Source organism: Oxyura jamaicensis, chromosome 2, assembly GCF_011077185.1.
Source record: "Oxyura jamaicensis isolate SHBP4307 breed ruddy duck chromosome 2, BPBGC_Ojam_1.0, whole genome shotgun sequence".
In the NCBI taxonomy this organism is placed as follows: Eukaryota; Metazoa; Chordata; class Aves; order Anseriformes; family Anatidae; genus Oxyura; species Oxyura jamaicensis.
This window is the reverse complement of record NC_048894.1, coordinates 146,781,818-146,808,358: the sequence shown is the minus strand read 5'-3', so window position 1 is coordinate 146,808,358 and position 26,541 is coordinate 146,781,818. Positions and strand designations below refer to the sequence as shown.

Here is a 26,541-nt window from a genome sequence, read left to right as displayed (position 1 = left end):
CAGCCTGCTTGATATTGCCATGGCGTAATACTCCTCCCTTGGTTTTCCATCCTGCTGGCAAAAGAAGGAGGAAACAGGTGGAGGCAGACTCCATTCACCAGGTACCAAGAGGTGCCCCTATTTTATGGCCTGGGCTATGCCGCCCACAGGAGTACGATGTCCGAGTCTCTGGCAGGGAGGCAGTCCTGTTATTTACAAGGCTCAAAAGTACCACTCGATCCTTTAATATTTGTTAATTCTGCAAACTTTTAAATTCACAGGACATAAACTGAAATCAATAAAATCAACTTCTGGAAGTAACTCATAGTTTTCCTACTAAAACCCTATTTGCATGTTCAAATAGGCCATGTGCATGCATAGCATGATATAGTATGACTCAATCTATTGTTTGTTTTAAATCCTTAATGAGTTGCTCTCTATTTTACCTGCCGGGCTGCCGTACTTCACTTGCAACCGATGGAAGCAGTAGGTTTACCAGCCTGCATTGGAGCTTCTGAGTGTTTTCCAACCTAGCAGATTCCATCAAAATCCTGCAGTTGTTTTCTCTCCAACTTCATTAATCCCTTTATCGTCTGTTGGGTCGGCTTTATTCCTGAAAGTGTTATGTAAGAAGTGGATAGTTCCCAGCTCAGTAAACATATTGAAGATGTCTTTGAGACACTATGTCACAAAGCACTGAACAATAGAGAAAATTCTCATACTCACATTTGACTTTTACATCTTATTTTAGAACACCATAATAAAAATTGATTTATTTTAAAATGTGCTAGAAGGTTAGTGAGGTCTTTGCGGGAACGTTCTGTCTGTGAAACTATTTAAAACATACACCGGTGTCTTGAGAATAAGCACACTAGTATTAAATAAGTGACAAATATTCCCAAGGCTATAATTATTATTGCATTCTGGTAACACGATTTCCTTTTGCTTGCTGTTTAGCTGATCAAGTGAAGTGCTATAAACACAAGTGTACTTGTTTTCTTGTCTTAGTGGCTGTCCTCATGCCTTGATCCAAGGCACATTGGTGGGTTAACCTTCCCACAGGCAGCAGCTCTTCAGGAACTGCTCCCACACGGCTCCGTCCCACGGGGTCCATCCCCCAGGAGCAAACTGCTCCAGCACGGGTCCCCCACGGGCGGCAGCTCCCCCCAGACCCCCTGCTCCTGCGTGGGCTCCTCTCCACGGGCTGCAGCTCCGGCCCGGGGCCTGCTCCTGCGGGGGCTCTCCATGGGCCGCAGCCTCCTCCAGGCCACATCCCCCTGCTCCACCGGGGGCTCCTCCACGGGCTGCAGCGTGGAGATCTGCTCCATGTGGGACCCATGGGCTGCAGGGGGACAGCCTGCTCCACCAGGGGCCTCTCCACAGGCCGCAGGGGAACTGCTGCTGCGTGCCTGGAGCACCTCCTGCCCTCCTGCTGCACTCACCTTGGGGGCTGCAGGGCTGGTTCTATCAAAATTTTCTCTCACACAGCTGCTGTGCAGTGCTTTTTTACCTATTCTTAAATATGTGTCACTGAGATGCCACCAGCTTCACTGACTGGCCCAGCTCTGGCCATCATTTCAAAGCCACCTGGAACTGGCTCTGTCCAGTTCAGGGACAACCTCTGGTGTCTTCTTACAGAGGCCACCCCTACGCCCCCTCTCCCCTCTACCAGAGCCTTGCCACAAAAACCCATACAAGCACCAATATGCTGTTTGAAATATTTTGTGGGAGCTGAGGGTCCTCAGTGACATATTAAACACCACTGAGTCCTATAAGATCCAGTATAAACTCTTGATAGCAGGCATCCTGCCTTCTAAAATACTTGGAAAGTGCACGTTAGACACTACCGTAGTGATTTCACTACCATAGGTATATGCTTTAAATCGTTGTAATGAAAATTAGATAGAAGAGCATATATAAGCTTATATTACGAAATCCTGATTTTCCCAGGAAAAAAAAAAAAAAAAATCTCCATGACCCAACAGGATGTGCTGTTAAATTGCAGGGATGATAAAGCCACCGTGTAATGATGGAATATACCCCACCTTGAAATGACTGAAATTGGAATATGTCAGAAGTTACTGATTAACCCTGGGCTGGGTAGGACCTAGCAGCTCTCCTAAGAGTTGACAGTTCCATCTGAATGCTGGTGTTATTGAAGAGCAGAAGAATTCAATCTTCCACACCCAGGCTAGGCAAAAATGGGCAGTTCGCATGTAAGTAGTTATTTAATTTGGATTGTCAAGAATGCAACAATTTTGTGCTTTTATTTCTGTCTGTTTTCTCTTCAAATGACATGAAGACAACTGCAAATGAAGTTTTAAACTCCAAGTCTATTTTAAGTGTGGGTGGGAAATTTGTATATACACAGCCAGTAACATCCACTTCATTGGATTTCATGAATTATAAAGCTATTACTGTAACACACAGGTTCTGCATGTTTTAACATTAATGGCATAGTTAAAAAGGGCAGTGCTTTAATTTTGAGAAAAAGAAATGAGGCATAGGTTGTCATGCATCATGCGTACTAATTTTAGTTAGAATAGCAAATTTGTGTTGGAACAAAAATAATTCCCTAAAGATCTGTGAAAAGCTTCCTGTTCCAGAGGCCAACACAAATTTCATCCAGGCTTCTCGCTGAATAGGAGGGATGGGATTAATCTCAAAGTGTGGTGCTTGCAGATGAGTCTGGTCAAAATTCAGGTGTCAGAATTTGCTACATTCAATTACCAAGTAAGTTTTGACTGGGACAATTTTGGCCAACATTTCCGTGCTTAATAATAAATATCTAAGTGTGCGTAGAGATATTTGACCTCAAAACAGCCTGACTGTCACAAGTTTGGGTGGTAGCTGTGAATGATCAGTGCTTCTGAAAATGAGGTAGCTTTCACTGATGAAGTTGGGGGTTTTTACCTTCACGTTTAGAACTCACAGATGCATGACAATATTTATTCATCTGTGTGCCTGTCTTCTTGATTGACAGCTGTCAGCAGCATGTATCAATAGAAGACAGCCTGTTTGCTGATAGAGGCTAACATTACGATAGTTTCTCTAAGATTTGCATTATTTTATTACACCACTATTTTTTTAATTCAGTTTCAGCGAGGCCCTGAGAGATGCAGAGAATCTGCTGCTTTTGGACCAGTTCTTCGGGACATTTTCTCTGCCAGACCAAGCAAGAGGGCCCATACCTTTTGTGCAAAGCTCCAGCTGCTAAGCCAAGGAGCTTGCTGTCTCTCTGTGAAAGGGTAGATGGTCCCATCTCCTCACCATATGTACCACAGGGCTGTCAGCAGGGATCTGCTGAGGGTCCTAACCCTGGAGAGCCTTGCAGTGGACACTGGCATTGACAGCAGTGTAGAACAAGTGTATTTAATTTAGATTTAACTTAGCCAGTTGAGGTCTATCTGTGGTGAGCCACCACAGCACTGCCTCTCAGGCAGGCTTCACAGTTGTTTGAACTCCATGCTGGACTAGGTCACTTGGATGGACATGCAGAACGCTGAAGTTGTGCTGTGGGCTTCAGTGGAAAGAGGTATGAGACCTTGCTGAAAGAGAATCCAGTTATTCAGCCCATTTCTCACCTGGGAACTGTAACTCCCTTATCATCATCATGCTGTGTTGTCCCCACAAAAATTACAAGTTGGGCAAGTGCCTGAACCTGCATCAGAGAACCAATTCTGGAACAGCCTGAAAATACTCACTTCTTAACAGAGGTGTTCAGCTCTAGTTTGTTCTTTCTCCTAATCTCATATTTTGCAACCACAGGTTCACGAGTGTCTTATGTATTGTGTTTTTTAAACCTCCAGAGCAAGTCTTACAACCTCCCAGAGGATGTACGGAAACCAACCGTAGGGACTACCAGTTTGTCAGCAGACAAGCCAGTAAGCACTCTTTTTCTGAAGGATGAAAGGGGCACTGTGGTGTTACGGCACGTTGCAGTGGTTTATGGTGGCTTTGGGAGGCACTGCAGTGCACAAAGGCGACTTCTCTTTCATAGATTGGCACTAGTAAAGCTGCATAACACTGGGTTGTTTGAATCTGTTGAATACTGAATCATTCCAAAATTTTGTCTGCTTTGAAATTTCAGAAATGAAATTTCTTTTACTGGCCCAAATTTTACTGGGGGAAATAGAAAATGAATCATCCATGTCAACTGAGGTATTTTGTTCTGGTTAGATGGATTTAGGTTTAAAACTTCAAAAAAAGTGTTATTATTAGATGAAATTTTCACTGAACACTTAAGCATTGTTTAAAGGAACAATGTTCATAGGAAAAAGAAAGGTGACATCACTTGGAAGTTCAAATGGGAATTTTCAGCTACATCAGAATTTATCATATTCAAAATGAAGCTTTCATCAAAATGAATATGTTCCTAAGCATGTTCATTTGAACTAAAGTTACAAATTTTACTGAAAAATATACTTTCAACAACAACAACAAAAAATCCAACCAGCTCCAAGGAGTAGCTTTCTGTTTGAATCTGAGCTCTTGTTTAAGAGCTGTACCTGATACAGCATTAGAGCTCCAAACCTGCACGTTTCCACCCACTTTTTGCTGTCTGAACTGGGTCTGGTCCCTCTTTCTACAACCAGCCGAAGTTCTTGACTGCTCATCCCTAGAGATTTAAAGTCTCTAATTATTTTCTCCATTTGTAGACTTGCATCTTCAAGCTTACCTGCACTTCTGCTCTTCTTCAAAATCACCACAGGCAGAATCAATGCACCTGAAAATCTGGGTAGCGGCTCTGCTGTAAGCAAGGTGCTTGGGGGACACTTTGGGAATAGCAGCAATGGTTTTTATGATATGATGGCTTGAAAACTTTGATGGATTTTGTCTTTTGTGAAATTGTTTAACTGATTTTTAACCTTCTGTCTCTGAAGAATCCAAGATCCTGTATGCTTTATTCTGTTGTTCTATGTGATGGTTGTGACTTGAATTGAGGATGGACGAGTGCTTTGTTGTTAATTTACCATTTTTTTGAGATTCTTTGGGAGTCCTTTGAGTTTCACCTTCTCATTGTAAAGCAGCCCAAACCTTCTGCCAGGCAGGACTCTGTAACATAAGAAAGAAGGAACAGGTTGCTGTGGGGCAGTTGGTTTGAGATCTGGAAGGTAAAAAAGTAAGTATAACCATAAGATCTGCCTGATGGATCCTCTCGAGGACAAGCTCACAAATATCACAAGGGCTTTTGTGTTGCTTGCAAGGATAGAAATGTCTCATTAGTACAAGTGTTACTGCAGCATGATTTGATCATCTCATCACAAAGTTGAACAGTAGCTATTTGTTACTTCCCGTAGCAGACCAATATTCAGTGACAATAGATTCTTGTTCAGACCCTGGCCCTAAGCCCACAGTCAGCAGAAGACAGAAGTACCTTCTTGTTCAACCACACAGCACTGGGGAAGAACCACAGCTGATTATTTTCATTTCCACGGTCCCCATTAACCCAAGGCATTTGCTGTTCCTTTTAGGTCTGATGCTGTGAGTGCAGCTGATGTAGGTGTTAACAAGCATAAACCCATGAAAAATTAATGATTCATTTATGGAAAAACATCCAAACAAAACCAAACTATCTGAGGTATCAAAGGGTGATTAGTTTTGTTAAAACATGCAGTAATTTAAAATACGTGGACTCTTAACACTTTTCTAGGTATACACATTTTTAATATATTCTACCAAGGTCTGTCATTACTATCCAGAGAAATTACGCTGCCTGCATTGTTAGCTATGAGGACTGACTGAAGCTGCTGCTACCCTGGGTGATTCAGCTGACCTAGGAGCATCCTGAGACTTCCTCCACCCTGTGAGGTGGAAGGGAGTTAGACACAGAAACCTCCAAGTTCGGCCAGTACAGGTGGTTTGTCAGACACTGCACAGGCAGTGCCTGCATAGTAACAGCCCGTGTATGTCCCCATAAATGTACAGATGGTTTTCCATAATGCATCTTGCAGGGAAATGTTTTTTAAATAGTGAAGCATTAGGGACCAAGGGAAGAGGCATTCAGTGTTGGGGCTTCCTAATGGGATGCTGCCTCCCTCCAGTTCTTTTCCTTTTAAATAATTCACATTTAGAAAGTACAGGTGAGTCAGTATGACATTGCCAAAGATCGTGGCCATGTCTTTCAGCCCGGCATTACTATGCTTGAGTGATGTTAGCCTTTCTGCTGCCATACAGAAGAATTAACTTCACTTCTATCAATTTACCAGAACTCATCACAAGTCTCAGCTGAGGTAATGAGAAGAGTGCAAAAGTTTTAATGAGACATAAGAACACTTGAGCTATCTCTGTATGAGTATGCCAGTCAGAGATTTGGGACCTCAGCTGAAAAAGTACCCTAATAACTAACTCTGATTTCAAAAGTAATCTGCTTTAAGGATTCCCACCAGACCCAAAAGGCTTTGGACACATTAAAACCAGACAATGCAAAATTCTGCCATGAGAGATACCCACCAAAACTTTTTTTTGTCTTAATTATGGACTCATCTATCATGGCGATGAGTATGAAGGTATTAAGTTGTTAAAAATTAGCCATAAGCCCTTTTGAGATGATATATTAAGAGCTGCGTAGAAACAGGTGAGACATTGTAGGGGAGAGCTTGCTTTAACTTTACAGTTTAAATAGCCATCAGAGCAATTAGCATCAATGCCACTTGTTTATGATGGGAAAAAGGAAGTGCAATTAATTCTAGTAGGATCTTGTTATCACTGTGGTTTGAGTCTCAGATGTAGGAAATAAGGTGATTTGGAAGGAGTCACTGAGTCACTGCAAGTCTGTTGAGTAAGGATGTCCAGTCTACATGACTTGCGTGCATTGTCCAGTATACACTTCATACAGAAACTGTTTTCTTGCTAATAACAGTGAACCAGCAGCAAGAAGCTGGCCTGGGCATGTGCTGCTGTCAGACAGCTGTTAAGCCTAAAACAGCCGTAGGGGTTTTGGAGGGCGGCAGCCTGCCTGGCAGATGGCGCATGGCATGCAGGTAGGCCGGTGCGGTTCTCCATGCAGCCAAGCAGGCAGGTGGAAATTTTCCAGCTCTACGTCATGGCTGGCTGAGAAAATTGCTCAAACAAACAAAAATGCCAGGTATGTTTTGCAAAACAGCAGAGGAAGAATGCCCGCGGTCAAAAGGACACACGTAGTCCTTAAGGTGGGGCTTCCCCGTTGACATACATCTCGTTGGTGTAAGCCTCTCCCTCCCTGTGCTTGATCTCCTCACGTTCCCCAGGAACCGATCCCTTTGGCCAGCACTACAGCACAAAAACCTCCAAATTGAGGAGCAAGAGCAGCAGTCCTTGAACAACAGGACCAAGCCTGTCCTCTGATTACAGATGTTTATCAACCCCTCCTTTTTATTACCTCAGCACAAACCCTGGCGCTTGTTGATACTGCCCTATTGCCAACATGCCACAGCTGTTGGCTTCTGTTTGTTTTCAAATATTGCCTACCATCTACCCCGACCTCTGTGTTAAAACCTGTACAGTTCACAAAAATTCCTACCTGGATAATGGAGCCCAACTATTTTAATTTTACTGAACAAGAGCTTGCAGAAGAACATCTTATGCTGATAGAAGAATAATGAGAAATGGGGAACCCACTGTCCAGTAATGACTAAATATCCTCACCTGTGAACAGCCTTTCCCAGTTAGATGAGGTGTGAACCTGACTTCTGGTAACTGATCTTTGTTTCTTTTGTTTTTCCTCTGTATTGAGCAGTTTGAATATGTGGAGGTTTGCCTTACAGAAGTGCCTGTGCACTGAAATGAAGTGGGGTCTCTGCCCCCTCTGACTGATGGTCTGGAGCTCTCTGAGCAACTCACCCTTTTGTCCTCCAGGAATATCTGCCAGGCTTTTCCTCCTCCCTCTGCTGATGTTCACTCCAGTCCCAACTGTGTTTTTGGCCGACAGAAGCAGGAAAATATATTTGCTAGTAGGAGTGGATGGGCTTAAAATAAGGCAACATTAATACAGAAGAGGAATATACCTCGTATAGCGGTGGGAGGCTGTGGCTGCTCCTGTTAGCTCATACCTTCTGCTCTGATCCAAAAACTGAGGCAGTCCCAAGGGGCCTAAGGTAGCATGACAGTGAGGTGAAAAAATGTTTGTGACTGCAAATGTCTGTTCTAGTAAAGCAGAGCATTGATGAAATACAAACAGAGCAGCCTGTTTTCAGTCTGCCTTTTGAAGTAAACCAGGACCAAAACACAGCAGCCTTCTCCCACGTTTGTTCTTGTGTGTTCTTCTTAACACAAGGAAGTGCTTGGAAGTGAGCGATGAGAACCGGGCCGTTTGTCACTAGGACTATCCCTTCAGATAAGAGTTGGTTCTGCTCACAGGTGGTTATCCTGGTAATGCGTGATTTTGTGGAGGACTAAAACCACAAGTTCTAAGACAAAGTATCTTTTTTTTTCCTCTTTTTTTTTCCCAGTATGTCAATCTAGTTAACCTCAGATTCCAGTTGCGTTACAGCTCATTAAAGGCTTCTGCAAGGATAAATAATTAATCTTAAGTATGTCTGTTGATAAAAATTAATCACGTAGGTGGTGATTTGCCAAAAGCTGTCTTCCGTGGTCGTAAAATATTAGATATAATTTAACTGAGGAGATAAACACCCCAGCCCTGTCATCGTGCTAACAAGGTGACTAGATGGTTTGGGGCACTCCTTGTAGACAGGGAAAATACATTTTCCTCTCCACACAAAAGAGGGAAACAGAAATTCATGGAGCAGGGGATCGGAAGGGACCTTGAGCTGTCAGCTGACTTACCCACTGCCTACAGCAAGAGCAGCTCTCCCCAAAGCAGTCCTGACAGCTCTCAGTGCTGAGCCGGAGGGGAACTGCTTTGTTGGCTGGAGGTGAGGCTCCTCGAAGGTCTTGGACCTGGTGGATCAGTGACGGTGCACGGGGAGAACTGAGAAATCTCAGCAGGCTCCTGTTTGTGATTTGTGATGGGTTTCCAATTGTTTTGGCTTGTCGGTTTGTTTTTCTGGTATTCCTGTGCCTACCTTTTGGATGTTACAGACCATTTGGTTCTGGCTTCCTCAAGAAGCAGGGTGCAGGACACTGCAGTGCCTGAACGTGTGATACCCGGTGCTGGGGGTTAGCCAGCCCCACGCAGCCACTCGCTCACCCCCAGTGGGATGAGGGAGAGAACTGGAGGGGTGAAAGCGAGCAAATGCTTGCGACAAGATAAAAACAGTTTTATAAGTAAAAGAGAGCACACACAAAGAGGAACAGGTGATGCAAAAAGCAATTAGCGCCAGCTGACTGATGACCAACAATCACAACCCCTGGTGAATTCCCCCCAGTTTTACTGCTGAGCATCCCCATGGTGTGGGATGTCCCTTTGGTCATCTGGGGCCAGCTGTCCTGGCTGTGTCCCCTCCAGCTCCTGGGGCACCCCCAGCCCCTCCCTGGCAGGGCAGCACGAGGAGCTGGAAGTCCATGAGGCTGTGTGAGCACTGCTCTGTAACACCTAATGCATCAGGGTTTTACCAACACTGCTTTGGTCACAAATCCAAACCGCAGCACCATATAGGGTGCTAGGAAGAAAGTCAGCTGTATTCCAGCCAAAACTGGGACACCTAGCTAAAAATATGCGTACCCACTGGAAATGTTTTATCTGAATGTACCGGCAGGGTATTAGTGTCAAAACTATTAGGTGCGGTGAAATTAAAAGAAGAGAGAGACTGTATTAGAAACTCCATAAGCAAAAGACTGATGCGTGAACCCAACCGTTATTAGTCATCAGAGAATCCACGCAGTGATGTGCTGTTATGACTGTGCCTATCAGAGGAACGGCTTCGGCGGTAGCATGCAGGACAGGCACTGAAACCAGACTGAAGGCAGAGACGTGAATGTGGGGGAAAGCAGGCTGTTGGGAGGCAAGCTCAGATTGTTGCATGTGGAACTGGTTTCCGTCATTCTTATTCAAACCTTGGTTTTCTCCAACACATTTTTGTGATCATAATTAAATAGTACAGTAATTGGGGCTTGATTCTGTGCCCATGTCCAGTAACTGCTGCAGATGCCCTCAGACTCATGAGATATCCACACCAGGCTGGAAGATGCAGGTCACACAGGAGACCATGCCTTTACCACTGGCAGCAGGCAGCTCACCCAGGGGCATCTCTAATGGCACCAGACACCTGAATACTGCCCTAAATTTTATTCCAGACAACACTCAGTGCTGTAAAGAGCATGGCTGGGTCAGCCTGCCCTTGCTGCGGGCTGCAATTTTACATTTTTATTTCTATTTTCCAAAGAAAAATGAATTGCAGCAACCAAAGATAAGCTTGAAATAAGACATCCACCAAATAAATCACATAACTGGACCTGGCAAAAATGAAGACCCATCATCCCTGGGTCAGCCTGGCCCACATCAGAGCTCTGCCCGCAGCTGTTAAACCTGCGCCTCGACCGCTCGGAGCAGTGGCCGTGTTCCTGCTGGCTCTTCCTGCGACTCACCCACAGGGTCTGTGTCTGCATTTATCCGCGCACTCTACTGGCATCGATCCGTGTTGGGGCTGCAGCGGACGAGCATGGCCAGCAGCACCCTGAGCAGCCACCCTTCTGTTGGTTTGATATTACCCCTCCCAAACCTCCGTTCTCGAGCATGGTCGTGCATCTGCTTCAGGGGATGGGGGTGGAAAAATACCTACGGTTGCTGAGCTGTATTATCAGCTATTTTCAGGTGGAGTACTTTGTCTCTGTTTTGCAATACAGGAAGCTACCTGGCATGCTCACCGCAGTGTTTCTGCTGCTTTTGTCTTCTGACAGGCTAGCAGCATATATTAGGAAGCTATTAGCTTTTGTCTTCTGACATCTTCACAATATATTGCTATGCCTCTCCAATTCTACCTGCTGATGCCTCAAATCCACCAGATCTTATTCTTCCTCTGTCTTTCTTGCTTTCGCTGACCTTTCTGCTAACCTGTTTATGTGTGCACCACGAGAGCTCCTCCACATGCTGACAAATCAAAGTCTCCAAATGCTTCTCTAAACGTGTCAGCCATCTTTAGCTATAAACTCGTCTTCCACCTCCTTAAAGTGTAAGTTCCGGTAGGAAAAACTACTCGTTGTGCTTTACAAGCTAAGTGTTAGTTTTAGACGAGCGATAATCTGTCCAGTTTAATGGAAATAAATCTGTGCCAACTTTAGCCAAAGCTGCAAGGGAAAATGGTTGTTGTCTAAAGATACATACGAGTGAGGCAAAAACTGTTTAAGCTAAGGAATGCTGCTCAAAAAAATAAAGAAGTCAGTGGGCCACATCAGTGTCAAGATCAAGGCTGGGACCTGGCAGACAGTGAGTTTAAAGCAGAGCTTTCCGGGTGACTCAGGAGTTGGCCTTGACAGTTACCTACCCAGCATATCAGATCTTTTATCTACACAGCTTTGATGCTGGTGTTACTCACGGCACAATATGAACGGCATCCCCCAGACTCATCAGTTAATGTTTTACAGGGATTTATGTGAAGATGGAAATTTCAGCACAGCTGACTCAAACAATTCCTGTGCTGCTTTAAAACAAGCGTATCCTGACTGTCATTGAGAAGCCAGCCTTCCTTCTCTTCCCTTGAGAAGAACTATTTTTCTTTATGTCTTTATGAATCCTCATAAATCCACAATGTTATTTCAGGAGCTGGTGCTACCACTCTCCTACCCGGAGCACCTGTGCTACTCGCAGACCCAACGATACGATGACAAGTGGCATGGAGGGGCTAGGGACCCACTAAAACCAGAGTCCAGCCCAACAGCCATCGAGGCATAGGGTCACAAACCACGCTCCCCAGGTGCTGGGATGGCGTTAGCAGGACCAGGTGCACCTCTGATGGGGCTGGGGGAGTGGGAGCCGTGGTGGCAGCAGCACTGGTGGGACAGGAGTGATACCCGCAGGCCAGTGCTGCTGGTGGGTGAGGCACAGCAAAGCCCAGACCAGTTTTGTAACCCTTTGGAAGGCCATAGGGCCTCTGTGTAGGTGTTTCAGTCCTTGAGGAATGGCTGGAAAGTTGGAGCAAATGCCAGACACAGCCGTTGTCCTCTCACTTGTCACCAGCACATCTTCTGTCCTGGGTCTGGAGGAAGCAAATCTGGAGCAACAGGTCAGGACTCCTGACCGGAGTGGATCTGGGGGCTGTAAATTCAAGTAGCGCTTGGATAGAGCAAAGTAGTCAAAGCTAGCAAATTTCTCTGTATTTTGTGCTCCAGAATTGTCCCCTTTTTGCTGTTTTTCCAGCTATTTCCCTGGCCCTTGCCCTCACAAAGAAATTCTTTTCAAGCAACTGGAGAATAACTTCAGTATTGGCTGCCTGGCAGGCAGCAGGATCAGCTGTACGGGTGGCATGAACATAATCTTAAAAGCACACTAATGCTACAAAGCCAGAATATTGATAGCTTAGCGTCACTGTGATGTAATACATTCAGGTATCGCACCCCTTTCCTGCAAAGGGCTGCTTTTCCCGCAGTGCAGTAGAACAGGGATGTTATCTCTCCAGCTTTCAGTGCCTGCTGGGATTGCCCCAGTGTGCACCACACAGGTGGAAGAAATAATTAGCACACCACCTCACACAGTGGTAACTGACGATCCCAGAAAGTATATATCAAGGTATGGACTGAAAAGCTGAAAACAAACCTGGTGTTAGAGACAGGGGAAGGCTCTTTGCGGGGCACGCTTAAACAGGTAGGCAGCAGAGCATCCCCCTGGAGGCTGCACGATGCTCACTGAACCTGCCGTGTGGTGAGGAGCACCCAAACAGCAGAGAGGCCCACTCTGCGTGTGGCATTTGCCTCCCAGGGCTGTATATCCAGCATGGATTCCTGTTGGGATGTAGGATGCTGTTGTTCTGGTCCCTCAAGCTCAGCCCCGAGGCTGGCTAGCCACCGTTGTTTGTTCTGGGGTTGCAGAGAACAAACGTGAATTTTATTCTGGTGAGCCTGCCTGTTACCAAGGGAGGAAGGAAAATGAGGGTGCAACATACCCATCAGAAAAGGAGAAAGAAACTAGAGCTGAATTTCCAAGCACATTGTGCAAAACAATCTCTCTTGTACATGATTCCATCAAAGAAACACAACCGCCCCGTCACAGCAGAAGAACAGGAAAGCAATTCAAGCCATTCGTTTTGGACAGACAGGGATCCCTACATCTGTTTTCTAGCTTTGTGGGTTTTACCTTTCATTTTTTGGAGAAGTTACTGAGAAATTGAAAATCTGTTAAATAAAATCTCTCTCTAGAAAATATGATTTACATGCATCTATTTCCACCTTGCTCAATAAAAGGTTTAGACAAGCACGGGTGTTCACAGGGCATGCAGCAGGATACAGGGTCACCAGCGGTGTTTGTGACAGTGAAGTGGCAAGGAAGGTGTTAGGAAGGTGCCACAAGGCTGAGAGGACTTTTTGCATTGTTGTTGTAGCTCGCTAATTGCTGGTGTAAAAATAGCTTTCAGCTAATGTAACCTGAGCGAGATGGCTGCGGTACAGCAGCTGCCATTAGCAGTAAATTGTACCCTAGCCACTAGCTGCTGGAAAAGCCAAGGTGCTTAAATTGTCTTTAGTCTTTATTACAAAGGTAAAGAAGCACAGGGACTGGACTGGGGGTTTATCCTTGAGATAAGACCCTTTGTCTTTAGACAGAGGACTCCTTAATCCAGAGCTGCAGCTCTTCCACCAGGGCTGACAGTGCACAGTGCAAAGCTTGCCAAGACCACCACCAAACAGGCTGCTAGGCCATACCTGTACGTGGCAGAGCATGGCCAAAGGCCGCATGGCTAAATTGTCTTCAGACCGGCAGGGCGATGCTGTCTGCAGTGTTTTTCAGGAATCACCTCTGGCCTGTGCTCTCCCCTAGGACAAGGAGGCAGCTCAGCCATGGAGGCCCTTCTGTTTGGTCGGATGGGCGGCATTTTTGGTAGGGCTGAAGAGCCCTGTGCCATATCCTGGGGTGTCATAACCCTTAACTAGCCCTAACGGGGGGCACAGTGCCGTGTCTTTGGGTGCTTACCCCTCATCAACAGCAGCGGAGAGTCAGTGGCTGGCAGCCCTGCAATCGAGCTGCTGGATCCACTTGCTGCTATTTGAATGGAAATACCAAAGCGCTCGAAATGCACGCTTAAACCCCCAGGGCAGGCGGTATGCAAATAGTTCAGATAGATTTAGGAACCTGGGAGCTATTTTTCAGTGTTATTTTAGCTCCCAGGCATTTAAATGATCTGATTCGTGATAGTAAGTGGGATAGAAATGTCACTGACCTCCTGCTCGCAGATACCTCTGCCCTTGTCTGAGAAACAGCCGAGTGGAGGATGTGCCAGCACTGCAGCCCCTCACAGCTTATCAGATTAGTAGGAATTAGCGTGGTTTTCTGTTTACATTGATATGTCAGGCTGTAAACTGCTGCTGTGGCTGTGGACTTTGAGTTATTATCCCTGATAGATCTAGCTCAAGGTAACCATATGTACAATACTGACACACACACACAAAAGTAGTTCCATCTTTCTGCTGTTATATATCTCCAGTTATCTCATTTGCCTGAGTGCATCGATGCAGGAAAGGCTTGCAGGACCAGTTTGTATTCAGCTGATTGGGACTGGCAGCTCTCAGCCCTCACAAACGTCCTGCAGAGGACAGGCACGGTTCTGCCCGCATCAGATAAGTCGTTTATATTGGCCTGCTGTTAAAGTGGTGCAGGCAAATCATATTTGATCTGGCACAAAGTTGTCCAGCATACAGTTATTACATTCAAATTATTTGAACAAGCCTGAACTGGCAGAGCAAAGTTACAGGGGATCGGCATCACGTGTCACGTGGGGACAGCTGGTTTTGCTCCAGTCCTCGGGGCCCCGTGACAGATACAGCGTGTCAGAAAAGCCCAACGTGGTTTAGATGACGTGACTAAAAATCAGGTGAGAACCTGGCCTGAATTTCTGCAAAATCATTTTCTGTGGATCTGCTGTCTCTCTGTTTTCCTAGTCAACTGAAAAACGCCACCATCACGGTTTTGATGCAGACCGAGATGCCAAGAAAATACACAGCGCCTGCAAAGGAGCGGGTAAGAAAGCTTTTGGTTTCTATACAAAGGGCAATTCAAGATTATAAACAGCATATACGTACACAAAAACAATTGTTTAAACCATTTTCAGTTAATCTTTATCCTTTCTGTCACTGACTCAAAGCACATGCACAGCCATGGAGTTTAATAGGATTAAGATAAATGGGAAGGGAACACAGCTTGTTCCTCAAAGACTGGTAAGATCTGGTGTGTTAACTGCATGGCTGCAAAGGACTAGGGTAAACATTAGGATTACGATAGGGCCGTGAAGCTGTTGAGGCTGATATGACAGTCATGGGGTCAAGCCAGTCAGGCCAGATTAAGGGCATGGGTCCTCTCCCAGGTCTTCAGGGACCGGTCAAAAACATGACCACCTCCAGATGATCATCAGAGCCCACTGCAGCTCCGTCTGCTGAAAGGAATATGGGATGCTCCTCAACCTGTGTCAGTGATTTAACCAGATGCAGTGGCTCCCACCATCTTCAGTGGTAGTCTTAAACTGGCTGACTTTAAGCACTGGTGTGAATAGGAATGCCCAGCGTTCGTGGGTCCTCCGATCCACAGAGGTGCCAACGTCCAGCAGAGGAAGAACAGCTGAGCAGCATGTGAGAGCATTAAGTCATTAATCCAAACCAGGCGTCTGCATAGTAAACAGGTATTTAAGCCTTTCTTCCTGGTATAGCACTGACATTCAGGATGAGCTAGTGAAGTGCCTGAATTTTAGGAACAATGTCCTATCAACATACTTAAGACGGTTCCCCAGAAGACTTTCCCACTAGGAGTTTAGCCCCACATTGTCAGACAGAGGTGCTGTTCCTCCTAAAATAGGGCCATGCCTTCTGTCTTGATTTCAAGCAGGAGGAATTGGACCAGGTGCTCCAAACCTGTTCTGAATGTACCCGGTGATGACATGCAGGGAGGAAAAACGCATCAGCTGCTATTGAATGCCAACATAATCTGTATTTTTATTGTTTGTACTGGTAGCGCCTCAGAAACCCTTGAAGGCCCTAGCTCCCAAAACCTGCAATAAGGCATTACACAACCCAAAGCCCAGTAGGTGGAAGCAACAGATGGAAGATCACGGGGCAATATTCACCAGCGTGACATGCATGCATCAGCAGAGCTGGCATACGGCTTGCTGCGTTTCATCTGCCATCTGAGGCCTTTATACACTGCGGATATTTTGGCAGTGCCCATCCCATGCAGGATCAGAGGTCCCTCCAGATACACATTTTCCATTTCAATACCTGCCTTGTAGAAATAATGCCCGAGGCAAGTCATTGGCCCCGAGACAGAAGTGCACCAGGACACATGTTAATGCAACAGTTCCTCTATTGTGTCACTCATGCACCCAAATAACATCACTTTGGTCCTGTCCCATTAGCCACAAACATCGACTGATACCTTCCAGCAGCTTTGATCAGTGCAAACATCTGTTTATATTGGCTTAGGGCAAGAAAAGCACAAGAACAAGGTCACTTCTTTTAGCAAGCCGCTTCCATCCTTGCATACATTTCAGCTCGAAGCTGCCCCAGGAGTTTCTCGTGGCAGGGTGCTGTGCGGTTGGTTTCCCCACAGGCTCCCAGGAGATGCAGCCCCTGCGGTGCCCATCACCTGGACTTCCCAGTGGCTGCATCCTCCCACTTATTTTTGCCAAAAAAAAACAGCATCAGCAGAGAGGTTCAGACCACAAAGGCTGATTCCCGCTCCTCTTTCTGACACCATCAGGTAGAAACAGGGGTAGAAAACAGGGGCAGGGACTGCTCCAACAGCCACTGCCAGCAAAAACTTGGCTATCAGCCTATGTGCAGACAGTGCCCTGGTTTTAGGGCATTGTCTGATCTGAAACAGAAGACTCAGCTTCCCTATAACATATAAGCAGCAGCACAAGGCAACGGACTTGTATTTAATGTTTTGAACATTATAGCCAACTGCAGATACACGTTTCGTCAAAAGAATTTCAAGTGCTTTGACAAATCCTAGAGTTGGCACCAGTAGATGTATGCCCATCGATTTGTTTCTCTTTAGCACTCAATCCTGTTTTCTTTCCTCTGCGTTGGATTCCTGATTCAATGCAGCCTATGCACAACCTTCTTTTTCAGGAACTGATGAAAAAAAAATTATCGAAGTCTTGTCAAGCCGAACAGCGGAGCAGAGACAACAAATAAAACAGAAGTACAATGCTCTGTATGGCAAGGTATTTCAAAATTCATAGCCTCTTTGTTTCAGACAGCATGCCTGTGGGAAATGTAGCCTATAATGCTCTGCTTTTCAAATATCAGGGGTCCAGTAGATTTAAGGAGGTCACTAGTTAGTTTCTGATCCAGCATTTTCTTTTATCTCCCAAAATACTGATTATCTTAATAACGTTAGGCCTCAGAGTCTTTTTGAAATCAGCCTTAACCAGATCAGAGCAATTTAGTCAAAGCTGGGACAGCTAGAAAATAAGTCATTACCAAAATTAAAAATATTTCAGCTTGTGTTCATCTTCAGTGTATTTCAAAAAAGGAAGCCTGAAACCAAGGCTTTCAGGTAAATAATGCAGTTAACGTCAGTTCCAAATCCCACTCCAACCAGATGCATATTCAGAGACCACTTGGTCTTACATCATTATATTTTTGTTGAGTTGGGTAGATTTAATATTGATTTATGCTCATGCTGAGATCGACTGCACACTGCAGAACAGAGAAATCTCATGGAGCGCTTGGTTTCTGGAGGAGGACGCATGGACTGCCGTGGTCATTTCGTATGTAAGAAAAATAAAACCTTCCAATGCATTATTTAGGTAAACAGCTGAATCCTGCAGAACGTATTATTAAATTGGTATTTTCTTAAGGTCTGCTTGTACTTTGTCATTAATCAATGATAATAAGATGGGCAGTGCAGGACCAGAAAGCCTTTCATATGTAAAGCAGACAGCAAGCATGGGTTTGGGTGCATACACCCCGCTGAGTTAGTTTTATAATGAGGATTAATAAAAATAGGCATTGGAAATGGGCAAATTCCAGGGGACATCCCAGTGAAACAAGCACACAACAAGCCTTCTCACCTGCCTGGGCAGCCTGGATGTCTGGGAGAGGAGCAGCAGAGCCGTAGGTACCGCTGCCCTCACCTGCTCCTGGGACCGGCTGCAGCACTGGTGCCAGCCTCGGGAGATTGTATCTTCACCTGTGATTGTGTAAGAGCACGCTTAGGAACAAAAGATTTAAAGCTGGCCTTCTGTATTGTTGTTCTGGAGTTGTCAAATGCTTCCGTACTGCAGGAAATGTCAGCCACAGATAGGGCTTAAAATAAATCATCGAGAGACATTCTCAGCGTGAGTGCTTGGCCAACACGTACACACTAGCCAGGTCTTCTCCAGGGTCATCTTAATTTTTGAATTAAGTAGATCATATCAAAAAGAGTTTTTTTTTTTTTTTTTTTTTTTTTTTTTCTGTGTTTTTTTTTTTTTTTTTCGCCTTTTTTTTTGGGGGGGAAAAAAAAAAAAAAAAAAAAAAAAGTCTGATTGCTTGAAAGCAAAGCAATTCATAGAATTTTCTTGCTTTTCCCAGTAAGTCAATTATAACCAGAAGTGGAAGAGAATTTGAAGAAGCTTGATCCCTTCTGTTGCACCTCTTTCAGAGAAGGTTTCTGCATTGTCTTTCAGTGAAATCTCTCCTGTTAATCTTTTAAAAACACTAGCTTACATGTACTTAAGCAAGTAAGAGTTCAGACTGAAATGAGTGGCTAAGATTTGAAGATGGGAGAAAAAATTCTTTCAATATGAAACAAACAAACAAAAATCTAGAGAATTTAATACGCAAAAAAAATGCCCATGGATTTCATGGATTTTTCATGTTTTTGTCACTTTTTGGTACAGAAAAAAAGCTTTGAAATCATGAAATTCCTTGAACCAACCAAATAAATCTTCTAATCCCACCTCAGCTTTTGCACTAACCCTTCCACCCACCCTTGCAGGATTTGGAAGAGGTGCTGAAGGGAGACCTGAGTGGCAATTTCGAGAAGGCTGTGCTGGCTCTGCTGGACCTTCCCTGCGAGTACGAGGCGCGGGAGCTTCGGAAGGCAATGAAGGGTGCTGGGACGGAGGAGTCGCTGCTGATTGAAATTCTCTGCACGCGAAACAATAAGGTTTGGACACCTGGGTAGATTTTACATGTGGTGTGCCTTAGGTAGCATGGCAAAGAGCAGGCCTGTGTCCTCAGGAGTAGGATGGATCAGACCAGCTTCAGCTTCTGAAATGCCTGGTGAGAGTGGCTGCAGCCTCAAGGTTGTCACACCAGGGCCCAAACTCTGACAGGAGTAACAGCAGTGCAATTCAGATTCCTTCCTCAGCCCTACACATCCACCACACATCTCCTGCGGAGGCGCAGGGCAGCACTGGGGATGGAGAAGTCCCCAGGAGCCTATCTGGAGGCAGCTGTCAGAGCCTTCTGCATGGCTCTGACTGTGGCTCTCACCAGGTATGAGAACACAGTCCTCTTCAAAAATCCCTTTAGCTTATCCCTAAATGCAAGCAGAACCAGCCAGGCACAGGTCCAAATGCCATCCTGGGTTGTTAATGGTGGCAAGTGGCCACCAAGGTGGCATTGAGGAGAAGTTGGGCTCTTTGTGCCCTCTCCCAGCTCCACACCTGCAGCATCTCAAGCAACAGGGGCATGGTACTGGCCAGCTGCTTTGTTGTTTTGCCTATTGATTTATGTTTCTTATTTCCCTAGGAAATCATAAACATAAAGGAGGCGTACAAGCGGCGTGAGTACTGTTCCATTTCAAACACCTTCATTTAAAGCCTCCATTATTGAGTGAACCCTCTCAGATTTCTTTTTTCCTCCACAGTCTTTGATAGGGATCTAGAGTCTGATGTGAAAAGTGACACAAGTGGCTCCCTGAGGAAGATATTGGTCACTGTGCTGGAGGTAAGGCAGGGAACTAGCTATTATGCACCTGCTGGGGAGAGAGATTTCCTTTTCTCTATCGTAATAAGGATCAGCTGCTATTTAGAATGAGGTGACTGTAATAATATAATAACGAAGTAATTATAATAAGCAAAAGGCATTCTCAAAAGCATTCTTCAGAACAAGAGCCTTTACATTTATAACTTTTTAAGGTTTATATAAACTCAGAAGTGAGTTTTTAAATTCTGTTACTTTGAAGACAACAGAAATGAAAAGATTTGATACAAAAGGCCTAGCAGTCACATCACTAAATACACCAGTCTGGAAAGCATTGGTATATTTTCAGGAGAGACAAATGCATGTTATCCATAGATTTTTTTTGACTCAAGGCTGAACAACAAAGCCCATGTTAGCACCAACGTGCCCAGCTCTTTCTGGGCCATGCGGCCACCCAGGAGCATTCCCAGAGCAAGGTCTAACACCTGAGATCCCCATCCTGTTCCTGAGGCATCAGATGTGCAATGTCATTAGGGCTTCAGCACACAGCAAATAAAACTGAGAGATAAACCCTGCCTCGAGGAACATTCAGGCTTCACCTCTGAAGTCTGGGGTAAACTTGGTCGGTGCCCCCGCAGTGGCCCCATTACAAGGCGACTGTCAGCAGAGGGCAGCAAAACTATAACCAGAATACCTGTGAGGGCTTCGAAATTACCATTTTCCTTCCCACTACAAACTGCAACCAGCACTTGGTCTTTTATCCTACTGTAATGTCCTCTTCTGCAGGCAACCCGAGATGAGAACCAACAGGTCAACACAGAGCTCGCTGAGCAAGACGCCACAGATCTGTATAAAGTAAGTGAAACTGCAGAAAACCCCCGTTGCTGTGCTGCTCAGCAATGTGCTGCCCGGGAGGCAATGAAACACACTGAGCACGGAGGCAAGGGCAGTGTACAGAGCTGCAGTGAGGGGTGCACGGGCTGGAGCATGGTGAATCAAGGGCTCTAGCTGACTTTTTGTCTCTACTGTGAATAAACAAGTGCTTCAAAAATGACATGCAATTTTTAAGGCAGGAGAAGGCCGCTGGGGAACAGAGGAGCTGGCTTTCAATGTGGTCTTAGCAAAGAGAAGCTACAGCCAGCTGAGAGCAACCTTTCAAGCCTATGAAAAGGTGAGTTATTCCCTTCTGTGATGTGGGCTGCACAGGACCTCGTGTAGCTTGCAGACCCTATGACAACATGTAGGGCAGGTGATCCTTTATTTGCCATTTTTAAAGGAATCTCAGAAAATATTTCTATATGACTGGATCCTGATCTTAAAGGAATTGGGGATAAAAGCTGTGTCTTCTGCCGTGGAAGAACCCACTCCCTTTTATAACGCACACAATATCCAATCAAATAAAGATTGTGATGCCCTTTCCTTTCCACAACTGCATGATGGCGTCCCCACTCCTGCAACAGGACTGGCAAAGAGATATGTTCATAAACTCCTGCCCTGAAGCAGAACTTTGTCTTTCTGACCTCCAAAGCAGAGCCTGGCAGGGTCTTTCATCGTGATCCCCCTGCTTCACACACTCATATTGACTGTTTAACCTTCCACTTCCAAACCAGACCACTGATTGCCACCACACCACATCATGGTGACTCTGCTGAAGACCACAGGACACACGGTTTAGATAGCAGTGGTGGCTGGGTGGTGTCTGTCCCATTTATCTGTAATGTCCTGACTTTTTGGGAGCAGTGGGGAAGGCACACAGATGGGTGAGTGCGTGCCAGGTCAGTCCCTGGCTTACTCCTGAGACCCTGGTGTCTCTGGGGCTGCCTCTTCCAACCTCTCCATTGCACTTATCCTCAGCCCTTCTGCCAGGGCAGAGGCACACCTCCAGCCTCTTGCCCTCTGCCCTCCCTGAGCAAACAGCTGGTGCAAGGACTTTGCTGTGCTCTCCTCTATCTCCAAGCAAAAGGCAAACTAGGGTAGCAGGATCCCATCCGTCTGCTACTTCTGGTGTCACCCACCAGCACATTTTACCCACGGCTGGGCCTGGAGCCAACCTCCACTGATGCCTTTCGCCTGGAATTGACCTGTGAAAGTCCAAGCAATGGGAAATCCAAGGTCCTTCTCCTGGCAGGAAGGTGGAAGCTTGGCAGTGAGATTTATTCTCAGGAGAGGGCCCCACCTCCAGCCTCTGGCTGACAGTCCTGAACTTCGTAGGATGGCTGAGTTCATCAGAAAACCGTAACCCTAAGCACTGAAGATGGAAAAACCTTCAATCACAGCCATATTCCAGTGTCAGCACAATAAGGAACCCTTAGCTGGAAAAATGTTTGCAGCTTAGTCCAACTTTTGGTTTCCTACTGGCAGGAGAACAACAACAGTCACTAACTGGTAGTTCTTCAGCGTGGCGCAAACCCCGGGGGTTCCAAGCTGCCTTGGCTTTTGGATTCACAAAGCCAAGCAGATCAGGTTGCCCAAACCAACCCACCACATCCTGCCTGGATGCATTTGAAGGAGAAGGGGGCCAAGATTAGAGCCACACAAACTTGAGTCCTTCTCCACGTTCGGTTAAGATAAGTAGGGCCGGGTCTACGCTAGGCTGGCACTTAAAGAACCTCACAAGGTACCCACTGCTGCTTTGTACCTGTGGTCTCCGAGGCCTGAACTAAATCCACTCGAGTTTTGAGCCATGCAGGGCCGTCCTGAGAGCAAAGCAAAGCAAAATAAAAGGCTTTGATGTTCGCAAAATTCACAAAGGTCAGGATGAACTCTGTTTTGAAGTAGCAATCTGCTTTTCCCCTTTCCTACAGAATAATACAAAAACTAGGGAAAAACTGCAGTGCCTGTAAGCTTTCCCTGAGCAGCCAAAGACGATAAGTAACAAAACTTCATAGAGCTGGTAAAGTTCCAAAATTTATCTTCTTTGTGTGGAAGCCATCCAGAGCTTGATAAAGGGGTTAGAGGGAACTCAGAGAGTTTCTCCGTTGCTTGGGGTTGCTCAAAAAGAAGCCGCAACTTGTTTGTCCTAGAAGCCCTCGGGTATGAGTACAATTTGCTTGATCTAACTGTTGTGACAGAGGATCTGTGAGCACTTACTCCAGAAAAGATCTTCACTTACCCTTCAATTGCTCCCTTGGAAAGTCTCAAAAGGATCTGAACTGGCCTTTTGCCATTGTGTCCTAAAGCTGATGCTGGTTTTATGGCAGTGGGATGGCTTGTACAGACAGCAGCTCTGATGGCTACTTTTTGTTGTCCCTCCAGGTGTGTGGGAAAGACATAGAAGAATCCATTAAAAGTGAAACATCTGGAGATCTGGAGAAGGCTTACCTCACTCTTGGTAAAAAAAAAAAAAAAAAATTGTTGAGAGCTTTCATTTTAGTTCTTGCCCCCATCTTGCCCTCATTCTTGGGGTTCTGTACATAGGTGACAGCTATTGAGATAGCCTTAAAATGAAGCTGACTTATCTGCTAGGAAAAGAAGAACCAGGTTTCAGTAACGGTTTGGAGCCCTTAGTTTTAGAAATAAAACATATCAGACACATCTCCTCTCCACAAGGCTAAATTATTTGCCCTCTAAAACAGGGTGACCACCTCCAAGCTGCCCCTGAGGCTGTGTCTGCTGATAACTTCCAGCTGATGCCTGAGCATCATTAGCAGTGTGCTACCAGGCTACCACCAAAACATACAGGATCCCTGACAGCCATTTGGCACTGGGGGTGACTGTCAGCAGTATTTACACCTCTACCCTGCCTCTGGCAAGCTTACTGGTATTGATTTTATCCTTGTGGATCTGGGATCTCCCAGATCTTCCCCCTCTGAGCTATGGAGTGAGCAAGTACCCCGAGAAGAGATGGGCAAGGAGATCTCCAGATAGGCAACTGCTCATGCTCATCCATTTCATTTTCACTGTGGGATGGCAGTGTTTTCAGAGCAGATCATTTCACTGTGTAATATGCTTTCCCTGTGGAGAAATGTATTCCCCCATTCAGACCCCAGACCTTCTCCTTACATACTGATAGGGGCCAGTTACAGAACAAAAGCTCAACCAGCTCATATGTCTGCAGGATCATAAACCCTAAAGAGTTTTCTTTCTTACTCATTTCCTTCTCATTGAAGATGTATGACAAAGTGTAAATGTGCAAGTGTAATGAAGTTTCTTACTGTTTTGTAGTCAGCTGTGCCAAAGACTGCCCGGGTTACTTTGCTACACTTCTGCACAAGTCAATGAAGGGAGGTGGGACTGATGAAGAGACCTTAATTCGCATCCTTGTGACCAGGGCCGAGGTAGGACACCCTGTGACCTGCAATACTGTAATACCATCAGCTCTGGGAGAAATACAGGCTTAGAGGGTACAGTGAGCCCTGGTAGATCGTGTGCTCAGCCAACCCCTTCCAGACCAATGACACCAGAGGTCACACTCTGCTTTTGTACCTAGGCAACTCAAATTTTGGTATTGCATCTAATTCTGTTTTGGAAAACAAAACAAAACAAAACAAAACAGAAAGCATACAGGAAATTTCAAGTGGAGTAAACTGTACCTGAATAAAACTGGTCCATGGGGAAGTCTGGCCCCAGTAAGATGTGTAAAAGTAAATTCCTAGTTAAGTAATGATAAAACAGCAGTTCCCAAATTGACAGTTTCTAATAAACATAAGTCACCAATTCTCTCTGATTCCAGCTGGGAAAAAAAACAGATGGGAAGGAGGGAAGAAAAATTAAGAGCCAAAGGAGATAATTGTAATTTTAAAAAGCACAAAACTGCACAAGGCATTTGAGATCATTAATACAGTCTTTACCTCTTCCTTCCATATAAGCTGTTGAGATTGTATAACCTCAGCTGTTCCAGTCTTGACACAGAGAAGTTGTTCACGTGGACGAGAAGAACCTACATTTCAATGATCAATAGTGTGAGATATTAGTTGCCAGTGTAGTCTCTTTGTTAAGACGTGGTTTAACTATGAGAATGTTTTGAAACCAGTGATAAAGATCAGGACTGTGCCATGGGTACCTTTTCAGAGGAAAGCTCAAGACAAGGCATTTCATTCTCCCCACGCAGTAACCAGAAAATTACTGTGGTGGGTGGTACAAAACTGTCTTTTAAACATACTCCTGGAAGTAATACTCCTTCTTGCCAGTGCAGAGTGGCCTCAGGAGCACACAGTGATCTGGCGCCAATGATGTGCCCACACAACACTGCTGAGCACCAGGCAAAGGTGCCCCCAGCCACCCCAGCATGGCTCTCCATTCAGGCTCATACCCCTCACCACACACCATCTGACATGGGCTTACCTTAAGTCCCACTATTAAGCTGGGTCCAAGCTTTTTGGACCTCCTGCTTTCTTCTCTTCTCCTCCCACTGGCATCAGTGGACCTTGGATCAGACCCGAGGGTTCCTTGTAGAAACAGGGCACATTGCACAAAGCACGTCCCACTCTTCTAAAGAAACTCTTGGTGTCTCCTCAGACCGACCTGCCAGAAATAAAGGGGAAGTTCCAGCAAATGTACAAGAAGTCATTAACTGAAGCTGTCCGTTCTGATACCTCTGGGGATTTCAGAAAGTTGCTGCTGGCTATTTTGCACTAAAAAGCCATCAAGAATGAAGAAGCATGCTGAGCAGCCACCTCTTGATTAGTTTCCAAAATAGCATCCAAAAAATGTGGCATTAGCACAAAGAAAAAAATCCAATTTATTTTCTTTCCAGCTGGGAAACATGTTGCCAAGTAAAGCTGGACGTGAGGTTTATGTTATGGCTATCTCGCCAAATGTCCTTAAGCAATAAAGACACGTTAAAAAAAAAACTAAATCTAAATTGGCCTCTTTGTGTCTGCATATGTGGAGGAATCTTTATTTTTTGTCATGATTTCTTCTGGGTAGACTTACTGCCTTTATTTAGTTCCAAAGATTATCCCTGATCTTTCCCTGCCTTTTTCCCTGAATTTGAAGGGTGCTGTGTCATGCCATGACAGTCCTGCCAAGAGACAATGGGTAGAAATTTCTTTTCAGCCCATTATTACAGCTCCCTAAACAACCTGTGGGCTGTGAATTAATGATTTAAGTCAAGCCTGAGAAAAATCCCGCTCTCAACAGGGAAGGTCGGAGTGATTTCCCTGTCTGTGAGTTCCTGCCTCAGCATCATCACCTCCTACGTTACCCCATGAAGAGGATAAGGAATTGCAGTCCACGTTAGCACCACCTCCTGAGATATGGCACAGGAGAATGGCTGGGGAAGAGACGGGACTTCACGGGGTGGATCTGTCCATCAGGAAAATGCTGTTCCTACAGAACTAGACATGGACCACAGGACAGTTGCACAGTCTCTGTCCTTGGAGGTTTCCAATACCCAACTGGGTAAAACCCTGAACAACATGGTCTGATCTCATGGCTGACCCTGCTTTGAGCAGATGGTTGGATGCGAAACCACGTGAGGTCCCTTCCACCCTGAATTACCCTAAAATCCTATAAAGATGTAGATAAATGGTAACATGAGAGGGCCTGACAAACAGAGAGAAGAGAATCTGGGTCAAGGAGATGGATTCGTGAGCTCTTCTTCGTGTTTGGCCCCTTCCCTCTTCTGCATGCACTATGCTGTGAGGAGAAAGATCTTTCAGACCTAATTTCTCAGATGTACTTTGACAT

General features: G+C 45.4%; 1 protein-coding gene and 1 long non-coding RNA gene across 3 annotated transcripts in view; one reads left to right on the top strand and one right to left on the bottom strand.

Moving 5' to 3' along the window:
- Window positions 1–1,983: 1,983 nt before the first annotated feature.
- Window positions 1,984–25,704, top strand: ANXA13 (annexin A13). Of its 2 annotated transcripts, XM_035319236.1 has the most exons (12): window positions 1,984–2,195; window positions 3,789–3,863; window positions 14,944–15,022; window positions 17,125–17,219; window positions 18,980–19,150; window positions 19,738–19,771; window positions 19,856–19,935; window positions 20,698–20,766; window positions 20,981–21,082; window positions 23,167–23,242; window positions 24,076–24,188; window positions 25,369–25,704. In XM_035319236.1, exons 1-12 carry the CDS (start codon window positions 2,181–2,183, stop codon window positions 25,486–25,488), a joined length of 1,029 nt encoding a protein of 342 aa, XP_035175127.1. In that variant the 5' UTR covers window positions 1,984–2,180; the 3' UTR covers window positions 25,489–25,704. The 2 variants fall into 2 exon arrangements, with proteins under 2 accessions (XP_035175127.1, XP_035175128.1); XM_035319237.1 differs by lacking the exon at window positions 3,789–3,863 and having other exon boundaries at window positions 1,989–2,195.
- Window positions 19,835–26,541, bottom strand: part of LOC118162811 — a 13,385-nt gene continuing 6,678 nt past the window's right edge. The window contains exons 2-4 of the long non-coding RNA XR_004748643.1: window positions 25,195–25,374; window positions 23,233–23,372; window positions 19,835–19,966 (exon numbers count right to left, since the gene is read on the bottom strand). This is a non-coding gene — a long non-coding RNA (uncharacterized LOC118162811). The remainder of the gene's footprint in view (window positions 19,967–23,232; window positions 23,373–25,194; window positions 25,375–26,541) is intronic.